Source organism: Neopsephotus bourkii, unplaced genomic scaffold, assembly GCF_033783945.1.
Source record: "Neopsephotus bourkii isolate Nb327-2 ecotype Australia unplaced genomic scaffold, CSIRO-AGI_Nbou_v1 NB_53, whole genome shotgun sequence".
Lineage (NCBI taxonomy): Eukaryota > Metazoa > Chordata > Aves > Psittaciformes > Psittacidae > Neopsephotus > Neopsephotus bourkii.
The window spans coordinates 12,275,446-12,297,573 of record NW_026900570.1 but is presented as its reverse complement, the minus strand read 5'-3'; the positions used below and the strand labels follow the sequence as shown (position 1 = coordinate 12,297,573).

The window sequence follows — 22,128 nt, the reverse complement described above, 5'->3', positions numbered from 1 at the left end:
TTTTCTGTCATGGAGAAATTACTCTCTAATTACTTCTGTGATGGGACAAGGACAATGTAAAACCACACTGGATAATGCGATATACCTGGACACACAGTTCACTGTGCCTAAACCTTGTGCTGTGACATCGTTCATCTCTCTGTGTGTGTCCCTGTGATCCACCTCTGGCATCAGTGTTCTCCTGCCGTGCAATCCCCTTCATCATGAAGGAATTGCTATAGCCTCCTATTAACTTTTCTTGTAGCTGAAGCTGACTGTAAGGTGATCATGCTCACCATGCTGTACAATTGTGGTCCCTCAGCCTCACAGAGTCAATTCTGCAGGGACCCTGCACTCTCTATTGGCTCTGTGACAAACAGGCTATGAATCCGTATCAGCCGTACATCTTAGCCCTGCCAGAATTGCATATAAATTTTAAGCAAGCAATCATCCAGGAGATTTTTCTAGTTTCTTGTGTGCCAGCCAATGGAATCCACAAGTCAGTGTCCAACTCTTGAGTTTGGAGACTGACAGAGAACAGCAGTTCCATTTTGTGTTAAAAATCTTAACTTTGTTTCCATTAGAATGAAGGCATTTTTTGCATGTTTGCAGAAAGTTTTTGTAGATATAAAGACCAGAAGTTGAGTAAACTTAACTAGATTACACTGGATGCAATGGACATGGTCACACTGTGTTGCCCAGTGGTACATGATTTGGCTTGAAATGAATAGCCTCAGCAGGAGACCTTGAGGAAAATCTACACCATGATAATGTAAAGGACCATCCTCTGAATCAGAGGTCTGATGCTATTGCTCTGATTCAGCACCTTAATGATCAACTTGGGCCTGGAAAAAAATAGCGTCCACACCATCCAGATCCAGCTACAAGATGGTAGCCTTCCAGTAGCCAATATGCATATTTTCTTTTCCCATTTTTTCATCATTACCCTCTTCTCAATGTGGAGCATCAGCCCTTTTCAGAAGAAGCCTGTGCCAGGTAGACTGCTGGGCTGCCTCAGCCTGACATTTGTTACATGGTATGTGTCGCTGTGGGTAGTCAGGACTCAAATGGATAAAAGCATTCTTATTTCCAGGCCGGTGATGGAAATGCCTGAAACAGTTGCTTTCTTCAATTACTGAAAGCAGTAAAAGTGGCTATATGGATTTTTTTTTTCTCTTCAGTGAAATTCCCTCTTTTTCATAAAAGCATCCCATTCTATGAAGAAATAATCATTGCAATCTTCTGCTTTTTTACAGTTGCAGCCAAAGTAGAAGACTCTCGCCCAATGAAGAGACCCCCAAGGAGGCCACGGAAGCCCAAGACATTAAATAATCCAGAAGATTCCACCTACTACACTCTAATACATGTGAGTTTAGCAAGCTTTTGTGGGCTAAAACTTCCAGATAATTCCCACCTAAACTTCCTTTCTAATCACCCGACTTGATATGTTCCTTTCTAATGCAACATTAAAGCTGTGTCCTGCTGAAAGGAGGCAGGCTGCAAACTTTACATTTCAAACTAGATTTGAAACTGAGGTTCACTTACCCTGACTGGGGACCTAAGTCAGACCAATTTTTTTGTACATACTTAAATGTACGCACATCAATTATATGCATAAGCAGCATTTGCACTTTCAATACCCAGATGAAGTGCCTGGTCTCCATAGTTTCTTTGTAAGTCATGGGAGAGAAAGAGGTTTGCTTGGAGAGCTATTTTGAGCATCTAAATTAGTGCTTGATCTTGCAGAGAGAGGAAATATTAAAACAGGCTGTATTAGTATGCACACTGTAACTTCCTTTACAAATGTGTCAGATTGTGATTATGAAGGAACTGGCAAACACCAGCAGCTCAGGAGACTAATGGGTTTGAGTGTCTCTATATATAGCCTTTGGTCCAAGTTCAGATACCGAGTGCTGCTTTCCACTCTTGACTTCAGTGCCCTTAAATATAGAAAAAAAAAAGGCAAGAAAGTAAGCAGGAGAGAAAATGTAAAAGCAGCTCAGAAGGCAGTTCCAACAAAAAAGCAATTAAACTCATTTGCTCGAGGTGCCTGTATCTTAGTGACCTATTTTAACAGCCGGTGAGAGCCCAGCTAATAAACTAACTGTAGCAATTGCTTCTCCTTTCAACAGAAGGTGTCACCAGGGCCTTTAGGGCTAGTTGTGTCTGGCATACCAAAAAGGGCAAATACGACCATGTTTTATTATGGGGCTTTGAAATAGCACAGCTTTGGAACTGTGATATTCTGAAAAGAAATTATATTCTTAAGGATAAAATCACATGTAAGAATAAAATTTGGTGTGTGAAAGCAAGACTGGTGACATAAAGGACTGAAATGAAAGGCATGACACTGAATTCTGTATTGGGAAATTTCTGAGGAGAAGGGGAATTCTAAAGTAAATGCATATTTAGAAAACCAATACCATACAGTCAGGAATAGAGTATTTTCTGAAAGGTGATTTGTTACACAGCCAGCTCCATATCAGAAAACAGCCATCACAACAGTGCAAACAAAAACTGCAGTAGCACTAGGGAACTTTTAAACTAATTCTTAGCAGCAGTTTTTCAAGGTATTGATCAGTATTACCTATAATTAGTCATATTTTTCAAGAAGGTGTGAAAAAGAGAATCCTGTCCTCTTGACCAAAAGTTCACCGGTAAGGGAAAGGTTCAGCAGAAACATCTATACACTGAAGCTTAGAAAAGGGACTTACTAGTTCTTAAATCTGTAGACCTTGGGTAAGTCATTGAGCTCTAACCTGAGGTCCTTGAGGGTAGTCGGCTTTCCCAGCTATCCTGGATTTTTTACCTTATTAAAATTCACTGTGACCTGCAGGTATTCCAGGTGATTATCAGGTCCAGATCACATGAAAGTGAAGGAACACAATCTAAGTGCATTTTTTGACATTTTTTCTGTATCTTCTGTGAAAAACAGAATTTGTCTCACATCATGTCGCAGATACTAATTCGACATCTTCCATTCTCACTCATTTCCTTGCATATCAAATGAGCTAAAGGGATACACAGGTACAAATGAAGCCTGACACTATTGTTCATATAAGGCACTAAAAGTTTATTTTGTGGTATATTTCTTTAAATCAGCCTATCATTTTGAAATTATATGTCTTGTCAATTTGCCTGCATTCTGAAGTCCATCAGGTTTTCTGATTCTCAGTGACTTTATGGTTACTAATCCTAGTGAGTTTTCACTCATTTGCAAGAAGCACAAGACCAAAATTAAGACCATCTGCACTTAAAAGTACTGCTTTTGAAGAGTGGTGCATTAGGTGCTGCAATAGGACATTGTTTTTGCGGTACGGACAGAAATCTATTAGAGGCAAGAAATTACATTCCCTATGAATCTTCTCTGCATTTTGAGATGTCTTGTATCCTAAAGGGCACTCTTGCTGCCTAATATACTGCTTTTTAAATGGGGCCTGTGTCTATTTTGTTTTACTAAAACCTGACGTGCCACAAGAAGTGACAAGACTGCATGGACATTAATGAGAATAGGATTATGCCTGCTTCCACTCAGTTGCCTGCATTCATGGAAATTCTGATGGCATCACAGTGAGACACTGATCACTGTCAGTGAGGCAGTGTTGTCATTAAAACATTAAAACAACTATAGATACTTAGTTTTAGATATACTTCGGATATACAACACCCTCGTACCTAACATGCTGATGAATTATATCTTTGCATAAATTTCCGTTTTAGTATTTTTAAATGATTTTGTATTTTCTTAGAAATCCATACAAGACGAAAAACGGAAACCAAGGAAAGAAAGGTAATTTTTTTCATTATCTCGCTATTGTCATTTTAGTACTCTTGAATAGTTCTTAGCTTTACTTCAACCAGGAGAATAAAGCATGAAAAAAAAAAAAGAAAAAGCATGGTAATTTGGTGATTCACAGGAAGGACATCATATACAAAGTTAAAATAGGCAATTTTCAGCCACAAAAACCCATTATACAATTCAGTCATTCAGTTTTTACCACAGCATGGCCCTTTACCATGGCAACACAAGCATAATAATAAGATAAGGTCCACATCAAAGATAGTTCTGACACAGAAAGTAATTGAAGGTGCTTTAAATTCCAGTCAAAGCAAATGAGGAACCAGTTCTTTTTTGTTAGCAAAAATACAAAGACTCTTAAAATTCTCACCTAAAAATATATGACTGGAAATAGATCATAAAAAATAAAACATTAATTATTAATAACAGGTAAAGAAGAATAGTCCTTGAAATTTCAACTAGAAGTCTTTACAGTGTAACTAACCCATTTTGATGGATCTCTGCAAAAATAAAGCAAGCAATAGATATATTCTGCCTTTCTGTATCTTAGATCCTTATGTGTGCTGTAGACATGGTTCACAGCTTTTGACGTACATCGTAGCTTTATTTTATTGGTGTTTCCATACTTTACTGCTGCTCCCCAGTGACATTGCTGTGGTACCACAGTATGCCTGCTATGGTAGCCAGGTCACACATGCAAGACAAATGAGCTCTTAGCACTATCCTCAGCTGAAGTTGCAGAATACAAACTCTGTATCTAAAATACATATCTTAAAAGAAGTGAAATGCATTACATGAACACAGTATGTGCTCAGAGCATCTAGCTTCATTCAGTCACAGTTTAAATTGCACTTGATTATGCCACTGCTTAAAGGATCCACTTAATGCCCATGTCCCCCATGTCTGGTCTGTTGCAGCTCTTTTTCTGATGTCAGTTGCATCCTGAAAAAAAAAAATAAAATTAAAAATCACACCTATTATTTCTTCTGTTTAGCCAAAAACAGCAACAAAAAAAAAAATTAAAATCCAAATCTAGTGTTTTCTCTCATTTGACCTTGATTAGGTTTTACTCAGCTTACATCTAGCTCCATCTTAAATCAGTTCCATGACTGCATCTTCTTTTGTGGGCTGACTCTGTGTTAGTAGAACATAGCAACTGAAATCAATGAGTTATTTCTGGTTGCTACCAATGTGAGAATTGAATTCTGAACTTCTTTTTTCAGGTTGCTTTTAGGAGATTATTTTTTCCCAGGTCATTCTAAGCTGAATGTTGGATTGTTTTTTTCTGTACATACGATACCTTGGATAGCATTCATCTAACAAAATATGAGACATCTGCATTATTGACACTGATATCTGAACTAGTTGCCTTAGACTCTCTTCTTGTACTGAGAGACAAAAATGGTCATTTTCAGCAATATAATTTATCTCTTCCTCAAAGAGATATCTAAAATAGGTCAGATGAATTATACCCTAAAAATGCCTCTTCATTAAGTATAAGGGCAAACGCAAACAATTTCAGTCATAGATGTCTGCTTTATGAACATATAAAAGTATTTATTATTTCAGAATTCTCAGTATCTATCTGCATCATACAGCAGTCACATTTCAAAGACTCATTTATGGTGCTTACGTATGCTTTTCCTTAGAACCTCAGTGGATAAACACAACTCATGATATTTGGTTGCCTTGTTTTTGAATGTTGAATGTAATATTCAAAAGTTTAACTGTTAACCTAGTGTACTTATTTATTGACAGTCTAAGCAAAGTCCTAGATTTAGATATCTACTACCATGAAATTTCATCTACTGATCCCACCTCAAAGGACAGCAGTTCTACCACAAGAAAGAAGAGACACACAGCTGAGCGCAAGACTTCAATACTAAGAGGTGCTGAAAGGTAATTCAGACAAAATAATAGTAGGAAAAAATAAGTGTTGTATAACCTTGTTGAGATATTCAAAAGATTCACATAAAGAAAAATAAACTTTCAAACCTATGTTTTTATCTGCACAATCTTGCCAAATTAACTTGTAAAATGTGTAGCTGAAATTTTCCCATCTTTATGCAGTAAGGACAAATGGTGGTATGATTGGTGTTCAGCCTACCTGCTAGTTTTTGGCCTCCCAAGTGCCAGATGAGATGGACAGACATCCTGCTGTATATCTGTTCTAAATCAGATTAGACTGAAGGAGAACCTAAAAGTTGTATTTCTGATCTAGGTTTTAAGTAGGGCGGATGCGTGCCAACTTTCTGCCTGCTTTCTGTAGATAAGACACCAGCTTGACTGCCTCCTTTTCCTACTGTTCTATAGCAGCACTCATGTTTCTAGCCTATGGTGGACCCCACCAAGGTGGACAGCCAGGAGGGAAACCCTAAAGGGAGGGTTTACGCCACCTCCTCTCTTCCCACATAGACTTCATAGAGGGTGACCTCTGCTGGGCTAAGGGAATCCGTATTCTCACTCTGGCCAATGTACCCATACGCATTGCCCATGCAAACCCATATTTATATGTCTTGATATATTTATATCTTCTTGTGTCTTCAGATAAGTAAGAAAAACTTGGGAAGTATAAAGGTCAAAAGCTTAAGGGAAACAGTAAACCTGGGATGATCAATGAATTTGAAAATGTATTTATAGTAACAAAAAAAACATGTTCATAGAAGATATTGTGCCACTTCCTTTTTTATGGGTTTTTTTTTTTTTGGGGGGGAGTGTTTTTTTTCAGGTAGGATCTAAATTAGTTTTAGGAAGGTGTTATGGAGGCATGGAATTACAAATAATAATATCAGGGAGTTACCGTATAACTTACATCCCTTGGAAAATGTTGCATTTCTAAGGTGCTTAAATACATTAGATCTGTTACCTTGGGGTTTGGTTTAGATGAGTGAGAGTTTTGCCACTGAGCTTACTAAAAGGAATTGCTTACCTTTTACCAGGTGCTGCTCTGGCTGCATCCTAATTACTCATAGTGAAAATATCTGTGTAACTTCTAAATTTACACTGTTATCTCTGAGTGCAGACGAATGCAATTAATAAATACTTCTGCCCTTCAGCATCTCTCAGATGGGGTTACCTATATCTAAAGACTACACAATCTTTTCAGACTACAGAAGTGAAGCACTGAGCCTTTTTTTTTTGGCGGTTTACCTCTGATGCTGTTGTAGGACCACTGGTGGGGTACACCTCTAGTGTAGGACCACTGGTGGGTTACACCTCTGGTGTAGGACCACTGGTGGGGTACACCTCTAGGGTAGAACACTAGAAATGTTTGTAATTATTTCAAAGCAATACACTTGCAAAATAATTGAGTTTTGTTTTTAATCTTGCTTCACGGTAACACCTGGTGCCAGGTCACCATTCCAGCCTGTCAGAGGCGGCTCCCAAGGTGCATCTTGCCATCTGAAAAAAGACATAAATAAGATGAGATGGACATTTACATTGTGCTCCACAGGCAGGTTAGAAACAGAGCAAAAAATTGACTGAAAATCTTGTTCAATAAGCATCAGGCAAACGCTATTGCGAAGCACCCCTGTGTTCTCAAGGGTTTTGTGTCCTTTTATTATGTCCCCTTTGTAGAAGAACATGTTGTTCTTCTGTGTTCATCTGCTTCTAGTCTATAGCGTGTTTGTTCCGAGGTGCCTGCTTTACGCAGCGCAGGAAGAGGCCTAGCAAAGTCAGTTGGTTTTTGTTCATTCTCCTTTTATTTCCCCCTTCTGAGGGAGGAGGTGAAGCAGTCGATTAGGAGTGTTTGCCAAGGTAAATGTTTTGACTTCAATTTCTAAACCACTTCTGTCCTGAATCCCTAGGTCGAGGGTTGCGGAAAGCCCCCTGGAAGAGAGTAAAACCGAAGATAATCCCTATGACTACAGACGACTGCTGCGGAAGACCTCACAGCGCCGGCGCCTTATCCAGCAGTTCTAGCTGCTGCTGCTGTTCCTGCTGCCATTTGGCTTTTATTAGCATATTCTTTTTTTATCATTTTATACCATGTGCTTCCTTATTTTTTTCTTTTTTAAAATCTTCAATGTTTCAAGTTTACAACATGTGTGTTTGTGTGAATGTGAATACTGTGGTTTACAGCCCCACACCATTGCAAAGGGACACTGTCAGTCACATCATATCCTTTAAAAAAGAAAAATATAAAAATCATCTTTCTTTTGGATATGACTGCTACATCTTAAAATTATTAGACATTAAGGAGCTTAAATCTAGTTTACATTCCTCAATGCATGGTTCTTTTTGGCATTTCATCAGTCTCATCCAATTAAAATAGATCATTTAGTTTATAGTTCCCTAGTTAAGCTTTCAAATTCCCACAGGCACCTTCAAAAAACCTTAGTTATTGTTTCTAATAAATTGGGGTTTTTTTTGGGGGGGGGGGATGACAAGAGCACCATAGGGGAATTTCTGCTCATTTTAGGTTAACAATGCCTGAGTTTTGGGATGAACTGTTTGTGGCAAGCATCCCTTTAATGAAAATAAATATAAATGATTAATTGGATAGCATACTATGGCATTTTATTTCACTATTGACTTTACTGTAAAGCTAGTAGCCAGTTTTAAAGGTCACTATTGTGTGTATAATCTTTATGTTGGCAATGTCCATTTATGGGGAGTATATCCAGCCCTCTTCTCTGCCTCTGAGCTTTGTGACTAAGTGATGAACTTTTAAATCTTGTTTGCTTTGTTCTCCTTTGCATTAGATTTTTACAAATCGTAATCTCTGGGGTGCCAAGACAGGAATAGAAGGAATAGACATACAGTATCTGGTTGATTGCTGTCAAAATGTAATGATCATTCTTAATCAGTTCTGCTAGAAATTAAGTGGAAATAAAAGCAATAGCCATCATGGTTGAATTTCCCCCCCAATTCCTTATTCAAAAGACCTTGTTTCACAGAAACCACACAGATAATTGCTGTGCTTCCTTTCAGGATTCATAATTGCGTGTTCCCAGCTGCAAAGCAAGTGACAGCAAATTTCAGGATTCCAGGATACAGGCCTGATCCTGCTCCTGCTCCCTATCTTAGCTCTCTTAAATCCCACAATAGGCAGCAGCAGCTAGCCACAGGGGCTGGGTTTTATCTGTTTCACACACACACTTGGCCCTTTCTTTCCCTAGAGAAAGGTAATCATTGCTTCCTCATCTCTAACTAGTTATAAGGCTAGGTGCTGGATTAAAAATTGCTGCAATGTAAAATTTGTGACAAACTATTTAAATATCAACATCTGTTTTAAAGTTGCTTTCTAGTGTACTAGTAAAATGATAAAGTAAATAAAAAATGCACAAAGCAGTGATACGGTTGGCTGTGTCTGAATTACACCCCAAGCTGACAAAACACCATGGACTGGGGCATGAGCAAGCCAAAGCGGGAAGACCTCACAGCAGCCTCTTGCCATGGAAAGCCAGAGTTGCCCTCTATTTTACCTTAATGCCGATGTGATTTGGAAACTGGAATATACCTGTAATTTCACATAGAGATGCCCAGGCTGGTTTTATTTTACCTTCCCATCAGGACGGTGATTTAAAGCATCAAAACATTCCAGTGAGCTTTCACAGGGAGGACAACCATGTGGGTGCATGCTAAGACAGATGCCCTCGGCTGACCACGGCCTGGGAGCCCCCCTTGTGACTGCCTCACAAGGGCTCCTGGCAGGGCCGAATCCTGGCCTGCCTCCCTTCAAGAGTTAGGGCTTAAGGCCCTCCTGTGCCGCAGGAGAGGCAGTCACGGCAAGGAAGGGCTCCGGGGTCGCAGGGAGCAGGGAACCATCTGGGAGGAAGGGGAGGTCAGAAACGACGTCGGGGAGGGAAAGGGGGCAGTTTTCCTTCTCTTCCAGTCTCGCTTCCGAGACAGAGCTCCGCCGGGCTACCCATCCCCGGGGATTGCGGGGAGACCCCGGGAGCGGCCCGGGGACGCCGGGAGCGGTGCCCAGTTGGCAGGTGGGGGACCCAGGGCCCTCCCCAGGCACCACGGCATCGCGCTGGGCTCCACCCGCCACCTCCGCGGGAGCGCAGCTGGGACTCCTCTGTCCAGCTCAGGGTCAAGAGCGGGGAACGGAGTCCCCCCAGCCCAGCACACGCCCCTCCACCTGCGCTTTCGCAGCAGCGGCCAGGGCCGACGAGGCCGGGGGGCGGCAGGGCCTCGGGAGGCTGCCCCTTCCCCGCCCCAGGACTGCCCCGCCTCGGCGCTGCTGCCCGGGAGTCCCCTGCTCGCAGCCGCGGGTGTGCCCGAGTGAAGGGTTGGGAGGGAGGGAGGGGGGCATTTCTCGGTGCTTTGTAGAGCACTGGATTGCGGTGGCTTCCCCGTAGCTCCAGTGATCCGTGTCCCAGCCCTCCCCTCGGGGCACCGGGCTGGACCGTAGCTATCTACAGCTCTAAGGCCCAGAAAATCACCCTTCCCCTCCACTCAGAGCTCGGCGGCGCCGAGAGGGTCTCGGCTCCCTGCTCCCACCCCTCCGGGCTGCGGCCGCAGGGCCCGCAGGACTGTCGTTGTGTTGGAGGCGGCACAGGGCACCTCACTTTCCCCCACCACAGCTGTGACAGCTGCAGCCCCACATCACGCTGCCCCCATGGCTCGGCTCTGCCCCGAACTTGCCCCTAGGCGCAGGGCGCAGGGGACCCTTCGCTGCTCCGCCCGCCCCGTCGCGGTCGGGGGTCAGCGTGCAGCGGCAGCGCGGCGGAGCGCACCCCGGGGGCGCCCACGGCAGAGGCTCCCACCCACGCGTGCCCGGGGCGCCCCCGCCCCTCCTGCCGCCGCCCGGCGCAGACGCGCGCACTTACCCACCCGCCCGCCGCGCTCACGCACAGTCGCTCGGGCCGCCGGGGCTGCAGTTCGCCGCTCCGCGCCCGCCCCGCCGGTTCGCCTTCGCCATGGCAAGCCCCGGCTCCGGCTTCTGGCCCTTCGGGGCCGAGGAGGGCTCCGCCGCCTCAGAGAGCCCCGGCACAGGTAGGGGAGCGCCCAACAGCCGGGATGGACCGGCCCGACGGAGCCGCGGAGCCGCAGCGGCACCGCTGCCCGGCCACCGGAGACCCCTTTGTGTCTGCTGGACCGGCGGGACGGAGCGGCGGGGACCGGCAACGGTTGTAGCCGGGCTCGGCGCGGATAGGCTCAGCGGGGCAGGGGGTTCTTGGGGAGCAGTGCCGGGTGTCGAGCGAGGTGCCCTCTGCCCGCGCCCGTCCCCACGGACCCTCCGCTCCATTTTCTCTTGCAGCCAGAGCCTGGTGTCAGGTCGCGCAGAAGTTCACGGGAGGGATCGGAAACAAACTCTGCGGTAAGGGGAGAGAGGCCCCGGCAGCCCGCGGCGGAGCCCCGGCTGCGCGACCGCGGAGCGCCCGAGGGCCCTGACTCGGGGCGGGGGGTGTGGGGGGACTGGGCGGGGGTGAGGCCGCAGGGCTGAGGCCGTGTGTTCGTGTCGCTGTCAAGCCCTGCTCTACGGAGATGCCGAGAAGCCTGTGGAAACCGGAGCCAGGGCAGCCCCGGGGGCAGCGGAGACGCGGCCGGCCTGTACCTGCGACAAAAAGCCCTGCGGCTGCCAGAAAGCGGCGGTGAATTACGCCTTTCTGCACTCAACAGGTAACAGCGCTCCGGGGCCACGCTGCATCTCTAAAACTAACAAACTAAAACAGCGGTTCGGTAGGGAAATCGCCTCCTCCCGCCGTGAGCAGAGACCGGGGGGGAGTCCGACGGTGCGCGGCGGCGGCTCCGCGGAGCTCCGCACCCCCGGCCCGGGCCGTTCCTGCGCCTCCGTGGGAGCTGGGCAGTCCCAAACCCTCCGAAAAATAAGTCAAAAGGCAAAAGATCCCGGGGGAAAAAAAAATGAAGGGGCTATAAAATCCCGTCGCGCTGGAGCCTGCAGGGTGTGCTTTCTACGGAGCACTGACAGCAGCGACCTTCTCATTGAAGTCCCTTGCAACTAAGGTTTGAGGGAGGAGGGAGAAAGAGCGCTCTCTTGGCGATTTGTTTTAATTCGAGGTATTTTTGCGTTTCATCTTTCTGACCTTAGAGGTAGCGTCCCCGCTACTACATTACATAGACGCCCGCTCCGCGCGGAAATCCGCTGGCCGGGAACATTCCCGTTCGCACGGAGGAGCGGGGCAGCGCGGCGCGACCGGGCTCCGCCGAGCTGGGAGAGAAGAGGGGAGGGAGGGCGGCTGCAGACCCTCGCTGCTCCCGCTGAGCCCCAGCGTTCCCGGGGTACCCGAACTGTGGGGTTCTGCCACAGTTCGGCTCCGCCTGAGCCATTGCACTTAAACAAAAGATGTCGGTGTGCACACCGAGACACAGTGCAATGTCGCCTCAGAAAAAGGCTTTAAATTATCAACAAGTGACATGCATCGGAGAGTCACAGTGGAGGTGTTTTATTGCAAGGCAGATGGCAGGTTTTAGAGGGCTTCTTGTAGCGTTTGTTTCCCAATACTTATTTTTCCTGAGATTCGTTTTCCTTTTTTTTTTTTTTTTTTTTGTTTCCCATTCCCATTATCCAAAAAAATTGGTCTGAAATATACTGTGTGGAAAAATTACCATTTTAGGTACAATATTAAAACCTAGATATCATCTCTCAGAACACTCCTTAAACTAGTCTTGCCAATTGGCTTATTAAATGAAAACAAAGTCCATCTGTATTCAACACGACTAAACGATTTCCTAAACATAAACTGGAGAAGCCCTTGTCCAAAACCTGTGTATACGGTTGTAAAACGAAGTTAACTTTTAATTTCTGCTTTCCCAGATCTTTTGCCAGCATGTGATGGAGAAATAACAACTATGTCTTTCCTACAAGATGTTGTGGACATTTTACTTCAGTATGTGGTGAAAAGTTTCGATAGATCAACAAAAGTTATTGATTTCCATTACCCAAATGAGCTACTCCAGGAGTATAACTGGGAACTGGCAGACCAGCCACAAACCTTGGAAGAGATTTTATTGAACTGCAGAACAACTCTGAAGTATGCAATTAAAACAGGTAATGGCCACTCTCGTTTTCTACCTTCTGTGGTCTCCTGCATTGATTAAAGGTGTCATTTCATTTTCTCTTGAAACGTTAGAGACTGAAGCAGCGACTGTGTTTTGTCACTTCCAAGCAATTCCTAGCAGAGGCAGGAATGGTTTTCCGGGGTGATGGAATCTCGGTTTCTGGCCGTGCAGCTCCGCGCACCCATTTCCGTTTAAAATTAATGCTTCTGTGAGACGGAGCTGTCGCGTGTGAGACAGAGCCGCCTTTTCGCCGCCTTTTCGCCGCCTTTTCACCGCCTCTGCTACTTTCCTCCTTCCCTTTGCACCCATCTGACATGAGATGGCCCGGGGCTTGCCTCTCGCTCCCCGCAGACCGGAGCCCAGAGGCAGAGGGGATGGGCTGTGAGGATATGAGGGGTGTGTGTGTCCCTGCAGGGGGGGAGCAGGGACCGGCCCGCTTAGAAGCCAAAATCACAATAAACATCCTGTAAAAGGGAGCTCGCAGCGACCATTTGCTGCGTGTCTCTCGTTACCTGCAGGACATAAAAATAGGAGAATTTGACGAAACTGTGTACAAGGGTATTAAGGGCTTTTCCCCCACAACTTTAGGCTCAAGCAATAAAAACAAAGCCCTAAATGGTTTAGCCTTTTGTTGCTGTATGTTTTCTCTGGGGAGGCAAGGGTGGGCTGATTCCTGCTTTCTGGGCCCCCTCATCTCCCGTTTAGCTGTGCTGCCTTGTGGGCTTCGTAGCGGGTGGAGGTCAGCGGGGATCTCCCCCCGGTTTAGTACCCGGGGCCACCTTAAATGAACTGCGGCAGGGCGGACAAAACCCGTAGCTATGATTGAGAAATAATGTGGAGCGAGGGGAGCTCTTAGTGGGAATTTGAATTACTGAGAAATTGCTTAGAAATAAATGCGTAGCAATTACTGAAGGAGGCAAAAGGCTGATTTGTGAATGGAGGTTAGGGGAAACAAGAAACAGGGTTTGTTATCTTCTGGGGACAGAACAGGCTGATCTCAGTAAAGGCTGTGGGGGGATCTGTATAATCCTTCCTGTTTAGATGTAGAAATGTCTAGCTGAATGTTTTGGATGTAGGAGTCAAAATGCCCATAAAATGTTGGAATAAATAGTTAAATGATGGCCACTGAAACAAAGTCGATCAGTCCAGTGATCCATGTGATGTGTCTGGGCAGGGCATAGGAAAGATACTTCCACGGAATGCTATGAAACACAGGATCTGTGGATCTGGGAAATCAAACAATAGGGTTTCTTCAGTGATTTTCGTTAATCGTTTTTTGTTAAAGACTGTTTCACATAATGGACCCATTTCATTTTGTGCATCCAAAGCAGATCCTTTAAAAAAACGTTACAATTTGTCTCCCTCCCTGAAAATATGTGAGGCTTTTTCTTCTTGGCATTTTTTGGATGTGTTTTAATGGAAATAATGTATTCAGAGCCCAAGGACTGATGGGGGGGGGGGTCTGAGATGTGGTGGTGTGGTGGGGTTCAGCTGAAGGGTGCAGAGCCACAACACTTGGCTGTCGCTGCTCCTCGGCATCCTCGGGATTTACACCCAAAGCCCTTCCGCTTGTGCTTCAGAGCAAAACACTTGAATTGCCCTCAGAGGAAGGGCAGTGCACTGAGGTTTCTGGCGGCAAGGTTCTGTTCCAGCTCCTCCTTCCAGGAGCCATTTGAACATGGCACCCCCTGAGCTGGGGGGAAGCCTGGGCTGTGTTTGGCTGAAGGGACCTGGGAGGCTGATTAGAAAATAAATTGCATTGCTTAAATTAGAGCCTCACAGCTGGATCCCCAAGTCCAAGCACCAGTCCCCGGTTGAGACTGAAGGAACTGGCTGGTTGATTTTTTTTGGCCAAGGGGCAAGTGTGGGATGCTCCCAGGTGTTGCCTGTGTGCCACGGCCCAGTGGGGTTCCTGTGGGTGGTCACACAGTGCTTTCTGCCCCTTATCAACTACCAGCATGCACCCCCAGCAAGAATTTTGTCTGCGAGAATGCAAAAGGCAGCTTGCAAATGCAGGGAAAATGGATGTGGAATTCTGCTCCTGTGTGATGCTCAGCAGAGGAATTGAAATGTGAGCATTTAACAATGGCCTGGAAACCCTGAGGAGGGTGAGAGGAGCCAGTGCTGGTCCAGCCTTGATCCCTGGCAGGCCCTGAGTCTGGCAGAAGGCCATGTACCGGGGGGTTGTGAGCAAGGCCAAAGACAATGCCACTGGCCATACCTTTATCTATGCTGTCCAGCTGTGCTCAGACCTTCTCATTTCTTCCCTGTCGCGGCTGTGGAGGCTTCATGTTCATGCGAGATGTCTGTGTCTGAAACCAAGTGTAAGAAGAAGCATATTTGAGAGGAGGGTGCATAGGGCAAAGCAACAACCTTGACATGGGGAGCACAGCTCTGGGTGTCCCAGTGCCTCAGTTCTGGTTCATGGCCGTCATCTGCCCATTTACTCTAGGTTATCTGTAAATACACTGTGTACTGCTAAATGAATCAGTAAGCAGTAATCTCTTATTTTCACATCTCATCCCTTTCCCCACATCCTGTTGGTCTCTTTTCCAGGCACCTCTTTGTTCAGTGACAGCCATGACAAAGGATGTGCATTTCAGGCAGAAGGCACCTGGGTAGTGATTTTTTAGCATCTCTCACAAATTCTTCTTACTTGGCAGTGAAGCCTGTATTTTAAAGGAAAGACACGATTCTCTGTGGCCATCTTGCCAAGGGAAAAGAGCTTGGTTATATATTAGGGTGTCACATGGATGGACAAACCCTTTCAGCTGAGGCTGGGGTCAGACTGGGGCATTGTGTTCTCTGCCATTGCATGTTAAAGCCATGCTGCAGAAGGGAGCGGTGCTGAGTGGAGGGGACCATGTTACAGGTGTAGGCACTGTGGGCTTTGCCAGCAGCTGTGCCAGCAGAAGCAGCTCCTGCTCACCCGAACTTATGTCTTTGTAGGAGCAGAGTGCTGCTCCCCCCACCTCGCTTGCTCCAGGGTGCAGCTGCCCTGACCCCTATGTGCAGCCAGCCCTGTTCCTCCCGCAGTTCCCAAAGCAAGAGGTGTGCTGTGGGGGTCCTTGAAGAAACAAGCAGTGACAACAGGGCTGTCGCCTGGGGCTGGGTACAGGGCTGACAGTGAGCTGCTGAGACACTGCAGCTGCAAATATGAATTCTGCTATTCCCCAGTTTTTCAGTGTGGATTTATTTCCAAAGCAGGAGTTTTTCTGGCATCTTTAAGCTTTCCTGTGACACAGATTCACCTAAGACTTTCAGCTCCTAATTTTCTCTTGCTTTCTGTTGGAATTTGGGACCCTGGCTTAGAGTCTGGCTGAGAGACTGAACCTGAGCTGCAAATACTGAAATCTCTCTCAAAATCCCATCATCAGGGGAGATGCAGTCCTCTGCAGGCAGAGCCCCTGGGATCGCTGTGGCTTTGGCAGTGGTGGTGGGGTGCACATGTGCCCCAGGGCCACCTACTCCACTAGACAGCATGGAGGGCAGGGGCCAGATCCTGTTCATCCTGCTGGATCTTGGGAAAGTCCCTCTGTCCCTGAGGGGCTTTGGCCACCTGTCCTTGGGATTCTGTGTGGACCAGGGGAAGGTGGCAGTTCTTATCTCCGGTGGGGAGGGCTCAGTGCAAACCACAGTCAGGCTGAATGGCAATGGCATGAGGCTCATCTCAGATTAAGGGCACAGGGAACTGGATTTTGCATATCTGCACCCCCAGCCCTTATCACCTGCTCTGGTCTGCCCACGCAGCCCAATTACTCTGCTTTGTGTATTGCAAGGTGGGAGCTGGGGAGCAATTCCCTGTGCTGTTCTGCCAGCCATGTGTCCGTGCCTGATAAGAGGCCACTGGAGACCAAAGATAAGTTCTCTCCTGGTGCTGGGTCTGCATTTTGTCGATCTTTTGTTTCCTCTGATGGCAATACAGCATGTTGTCTGTGGGTCAGGACAGGTGTTTTTCAAGCACAGTCTGCCTTCCTTTGCGTCGGATGGTGTTTAAGTAATTGTGAATCACCCATAATTTGTACTGATAATTATGCCACTTAACAGGGGCTTACACGAAGCAACCGGTAAAAGCACAGCTTTAATGGTGCCTGGGTTTAATGGGTCCAGGCACATTTTTAACAAAAATCTCTAGCAGGATTTTAGGAAAAAATTAGGAGCCAATTAGATTAAGAAGGTAAATGGACTGTCAGCTCATTGAGTATATTCTTAGCCATCATTCTGCCAGGGCAGCAGTGCTGGTTTTCATGGGGGTTTGTTTAAAATCACAACTGCGAGCAGCCAGGCTATTTGTAATTGCACTCTGACAGGGAAGAAATGACAAGGACCTTCACCTTCCCTGCCATCTTCCTACGATCATCAGCCATTGAGTCATGTGCAAAGCAGTCACCAAAATGTTCCATTTTCTCATTTCCCCGTGTCTATTATAATCATTAGCCATTCATCACTGATGTTATATGTACTGGCAACCTCTTCAGATGGTGTCTCATGTGTGCCTTTCAAACCTAGCCAGGCAAAACTACATCCAGTGACAACATGTGACACACTAACAGGAGCAAACAGCTATTTTTGTGCGGCAGCGTTGTGCTAATTTTCAGGGCATATTGAGAGGATAATAAGGAATGTTGGAATTCATTATTCTGTGTTCAGTGTAATTACTCTGATTTTACTGAGTTTCCAATGAGAACGAAGAGAAATCCTGCCTTTTCCAAGAAATGTACTTATTGTTATTTGCTTTTTTTCATACCTTGAAAGCACTTCCTTCTCTATAGAAATCAGGAGGTAAATACACTGCTCGGCACTGAATAGTTTCATTCAGAGTCATCAGCCTTTCAGTAACAATTTCCATCTTATGCAGGGCACCCCAGATATTTTAATCAACTTTCAACTGGATTGGACATGGTTGGATTGGCAGCAGACTGGCTGACATCAACAGCAAATACTAATATGTAAGTAGCAGATTTTTTTTCCCCATAATAATATTTAACATGATTTTACAGTTATACTCTAAAATAGTGGCTGCTGTAGCTGAATGAAACAAAGAAAGAAAGAAAGGTTGCTGGAAAAACAGTTGTCTACTTTTTAAACGGTTACTACAGCTATTTACATGGAGATTTTCAACATTGTCCTGTAGGCTGTCTCTTATAAAATTTCATCATAGTGATATGATGTTGGTTTTGCTCTCCCCCTAAAATATACAGAAAAAGATATTTTAGCTTTTTGCATGCATAAATATGTAAAAAGAAAGGTGTGCTAAGTGAACAGTTGCATTCATGTAGAGGAGTTATGTACAATCCATACTCAGAGCAGTTAGAGCCTTTGCTTTTTGTAAGAAAGAGGTGCAGAATTTAAAATGTGGGCTTTCTTTTTGCTTTGGGGCTTAGAAGCATTTTTGTGCATTTGCTTAGCTTCATGCAGTGTCTTGTCATGAATAGGGCTGCTGACGTGTATGCTTCTAGACATACACACAGGTTTTTGCAAGGCAAAGGTCTGGCTCTGCTCAGCAGTTCTTGAATATAGGACAAAGCCTTGAGCCTGGAAGAGCCGCACCAGATTGGTTTCACTGAAAAGGGTGGAAATGGAAAGCACTCTCAGCATTTCTACTTCTAGACATTTGACGTCAAATCAGAAGGAAGGTTATCAAAAGTATCGTAAAACAGAACTCTACCAGTGCAACGCAGAGTATGTTATGGATATAATGTAATGTAATATTGGAAAAAAGATGTATTAGTATTGTAGATGAAGCATTAAATATGGACATTACTACATTTCAGGTTCACCTATGAAATTGCTCCAGTGTTTGTACTTTTGGAATATGTCACACTAAGGAAAATGAGAGAGATGGTTGGCTGGCCAGGGGGCTGTGGCGATGGGATATTTTCACCTGGTACATGACATTTCAAGCTTTCTATATTTCTCAGACTATGCTATATGACATCCCCTGTAGTTAAAGAGTAAACATAATTAAATATGCATGTTTGAGAGGACACTTGCTAATAACCACCAGTGGCCTCTTTGAGATAAAGTTATTGCATGTTTATGAATTTCAGGGATGTGATTATGAGGGTCTGTTTGAGCAAATTGCACTGCATTATGAGCAGCTGTAATGGCACATGGGAAACATAATCAGAAGACATTTGCCTTGCAGTTTTGCTTTGCCCCCACTTTTTATGGATTACATGAAATAGAAAACCCATTGTGTTAATAACGGAGGGAAGAAACACGACAATGCTCTCCATTTCTCCAGGGGAAATTAGAACAAAGAGGGAAAGACATAGCACCCCTTTCAAAGTAATTTTAGCGGGGTCAACAAGATCCTGCCAACATTACAGTATGAGGTTAGCTTTCCATGTGTGAGCTGCCCTGTTGAGGCCAGGGAGGGTACTTGGGTGGCTAGTTAACCTAAGTGCGTAAAGGATCGAAATCTGGTTCCTTCAGGGCAAGTCAGTGAGGCAAAAAATGAGTGGTGGTTAACTGTAGAGAAACCACTGACTCTGATAAACACTACATTGTTAAGGCATGCTTTTATTTCAATCATTCCACTTAGCCTTTTGATTTATACTCTTTGTCACCTCCTGTCTTACTCTGGAATTTCATTGCTAAAAATGTTGGCCTATCTATCTCACCAAATTGCAAAACATTTAAAAAAATTGATATTGGGCATAGAACGTTGGCTTGTCAAAAGAGAACAGACTGATAGCTGATGGGAAGGGAGCCCTTCTAGAAAGAAAGTTCATTGACCTAATGGAGAGGGAAAGTGTTTGGAGTGTTGAGCAAAGGAAAAGCCTCACTGATAACAGCCTAGTATGTTTAGCTCTCCAAGGACATGAAGGGTAATGTTCATGCTGTGCAGAGGATCAGGCAAGGCTCATCTTCAGCTTTTCACATGTGAGTGCACATGTGGGTAGTGGTGCAGGAGTTTTTTCATGGGCCTTTGCAGAGAGCTGGAGAAAAGGATGAGAAGAAATTACACCACTTTTTGTCGAGTCCTTATTTAAAAAGCACTGAGAGCAAAAGCTCTGACAGCTTTTACTTTGCTCCTGATCAAAACTATGGCCTCCATTACACAGGGCAGCATCTAAACGTGTCTCACGAGCCCAGGACCTAAGCGAAAGTCTCTGGAAACCAGACAGTGGCTGGTTACTGTGTAGACCCTGGCCTGACTCAGTACAGCTGGCCTTGCTGTAACTGTAAGGAACTTGCAAGTTCCTTGCCTTGCAGGCTTGGGCTGCAATAGCCCAGCCAGGTTTGTCAGGGACCTGAGAGGAAAGAGCAGAGCAGTAGTAATGCTGCTCAGCCAGACCTGGGCAGCAGGGGCTGGGTATGGGCAGCAGGGAGGGTGAGAGGCTCAGTCCATGCACCAGATCTGCCCAAGTGTGGCAAGCTGCGCTCAGGATAGCGTGAGTCAGGAAAGATACTTGCCTCAGGAGGAACTGCCATTCCTACCAGGTCTTCAAGGTCCCTGCCTGACGGGGGGGACCAGGTTGGCATTAGAGTGTCAGATATGGGAGCTCATTTCATCTAGCTGAAACCTGCATGGGGTCGGGCTCTCTGGCAGGTATGTGCCTGTGCTGGCGTTTGCAGTGCTGCCCCCTCTCATCCTTTCTTTCTCTGCAATGTCTGGTTTGTGCTAAGTGTGTATTTCTAATTCACTCTTCAGCAGCACCCAGTGTTCAGGTTCTGCTTTTTTAGGCAATAATCAGAATCATCCCTATGCTGTCTTCTCATTTCAAGCTGTCACGGCTTCAGCTGAAGACCTTACTGTTGAAAAGATTCTCACTCTCTTCATTCTCTGGAATGAAATATACAGTATCAATACATGCAAAGCTCAAAGGCCTGATTAGGTTCTCCAGATTCTGTAGGTGTGTTTTGTTGCCTGTAATTAACCATGGGTGTAAACACAGCTGCAAAATTAAAGGCAGAATGCAGGCTTATTAATATGCTTAAGGTGAAATGGCAAGGTAATAAATACTAGTAGGAAAGTACATTACTGGGGAGCCTTAGCATTTCAGTCTTGATTCTTTTGACACTGAGCCAATGACTTTGGACAAGTTAGGCCAGATTTCTTCAACTTGGTCACCTTAGTTCAGTCACCTAAGTCATCAACAGCAGCTGTTACATGACATCTGCATTTTTCTGGGATACATACATAAGCAATTCCTCTTAATCTCTCCATTTCTTCTTTTGTCATTTGTGAAAAGTGTAAGAATATGTTCATATGTCTCAAGATAGTTGAAAGGGGAAGAAAAAGCCTGATTTGTATTGACCCCCATGACAGCAATGCCATCCCTTTATGGCATTTTCCCTTGGATTCACAGGAGGGCCAGGGGGGTCAGGGAAAGCTGAGAGCAGGGGTAAGCTCACTACAAGAATGGAGATAGGACACTGATTAGAAACAAAAGACATGGTTTCTCTGGGCTGTGGAACAGTATATAAATCTCCAGTGGGATAAATACAAATCTTACAAAAATCAAAACAGTGTTAAATTTCCCAGCACATATACCTGCTGGTGTAACATTGTGTAATGTTGCTGCTTTCACCAGAGCTACGTTGATTTGCTTAAAGGGTCGATTATCTCTTCTTATCTCACTTGGCTATCCAAGTGTTGGGTGCCTACCCAGGGCTAGTTACAACTGCTGTCATACATTCAAGGGAGAGGGGTGTATATGTCTGCAGGGCAAGTCATCCCACCTACCACAAACAGCTACCTTAGCATGAGCTGAGCTGTCTCCTGGAAGTGCATGTCTTGTGCTCTTCACTCCATTTTTAGATAGTTATAAGTTGGGTTAGTTGAACTCTACCTCAGCTGCACTCTGACCTGTTCATTTAAAACCCTAAAACCATGATCAGTGTACACTTTTACTTTATATAAATATACATATCAATATATAATCAGTCTGTATATATACAGTATATATATACAGGATAAAACCGGTGGATTTTATGTGTGTGTATGTGCGAGAGTGTGTTTGTGTGCATACATACATAAATGTACTCAGAGTCTGCCTCAGATTCTGCATTATATTCCCATAGTGCTCATGCAGCATTAACGTATAACCAAACATTGTTCCACTGTGGGCACAAAGACTCAGTTTGTAAAAGTCTTTTAAAGGAAAAGTGCTCGCTTCTAACTTATGCATTGACAATTGAAATAATGGAACAAAGTACTGCAGAGCTGTCATCCAATACCCATCTTGAAGTGGGCAAAGTATCCATCTTAAAATAGGGTTAGGTTTTAATTGAATGTATGCCAGAGATTTTACGGCTGATGTTAGGGACCTCTAGTTTTTTTTCCTTGCTCCCATCAGAGGACAAATAAAAAGCATGTGTTAGAATGACCTTTTGCCTTTTTAATTCCCTCCCTAAACTCCAGT

General features: G+C 45.0%; 2 protein-coding genes and 1 long non-coding RNA gene across 4 annotated transcripts in view; 2 read left to right on the top strand and 1 right to left on the bottom strand.

Annotated features, from left to right (window-relative positions):
• Nucleotides 1–7,784, top strand: part of MYO3A (myosin IIIA) — a 111,085-nt gene extending 103,301 nt beyond the window's left edge. Inside the window, exons 33-36 of the mRNA XM_061351358.1 lie at nucleotides 1,236–1,345; nucleotides 3,729–3,769; nucleotides 5,537–5,677; nucleotides 7,588–7,784. Of these exons, the coding sequence (XP_061207342.1) occupies nucleotides 1,236–1,345; nucleotides 3,729–3,769; nucleotides 5,537–5,677; nucleotides 7,588–7,702 (407 nt within the window). The 3' untranslated portion in view covers nucleotides 7,703–7,784. The remainder of the gene's footprint in view (nucleotides 1–1,235; nucleotides 1,346–3,728; nucleotides 3,770–5,536; nucleotides 5,678–7,587) is intronic.
• LOC133211206 (uncharacterized) lies at nucleotides 1,339–10,699 on the bottom strand. Of its 2 annotated transcripts, XR_009725148.1 has the most exons (5): nucleotides 10,561–10,699; nucleotides 7,025–7,180; nucleotides 6,929–6,964; nucleotides 4,631–4,720; nucleotides 1,339–1,919 (listed from the first exon to the last, which is right to left on the bottom strand). It is a non-coding gene; the product is annotated as an uncharacterized LOC133211206 (long non-coding RNA). The 2 variants fall into 2 exon arrangements; XR_009725147.1 differs by lacking the exon at nucleotides 1,339–1,919 and having other exon boundaries at nucleotides 3,780–4,720.
• The window catches only part of GAD2 (glutamate decarboxylase 2), a 40,429-nt gene continuing 28,893 nt past the window's right edge, over nucleotides 10,593–22,128 (top strand). Inside the window, exons 1-6 of the mRNA XM_061351370.1 lie at nucleotides 10,593–10,726; nucleotides 10,992–11,051; nucleotides 11,204–11,353; nucleotides 12,510–12,743; nucleotides 17,613–17,703; nucleotides 18,529–18,641. Coding sequence (XP_061207354.1) covers nucleotides 10,651–10,726; nucleotides 10,992–11,051; nucleotides 11,204–11,353; nucleotides 12,510–12,743; nucleotides 17,613–17,703; nucleotides 18,529–18,641 — 724 coding nt within the window. The 5' untranslated portion in view covers nucleotides 10,593–10,650. The remainder of the gene's footprint in view (nucleotides 10,727–10,991; nucleotides 11,052–11,203; nucleotides 11,354–12,509; nucleotides 12,744–17,612; nucleotides 17,704–18,528; nucleotides 18,642–22,128) is intronic.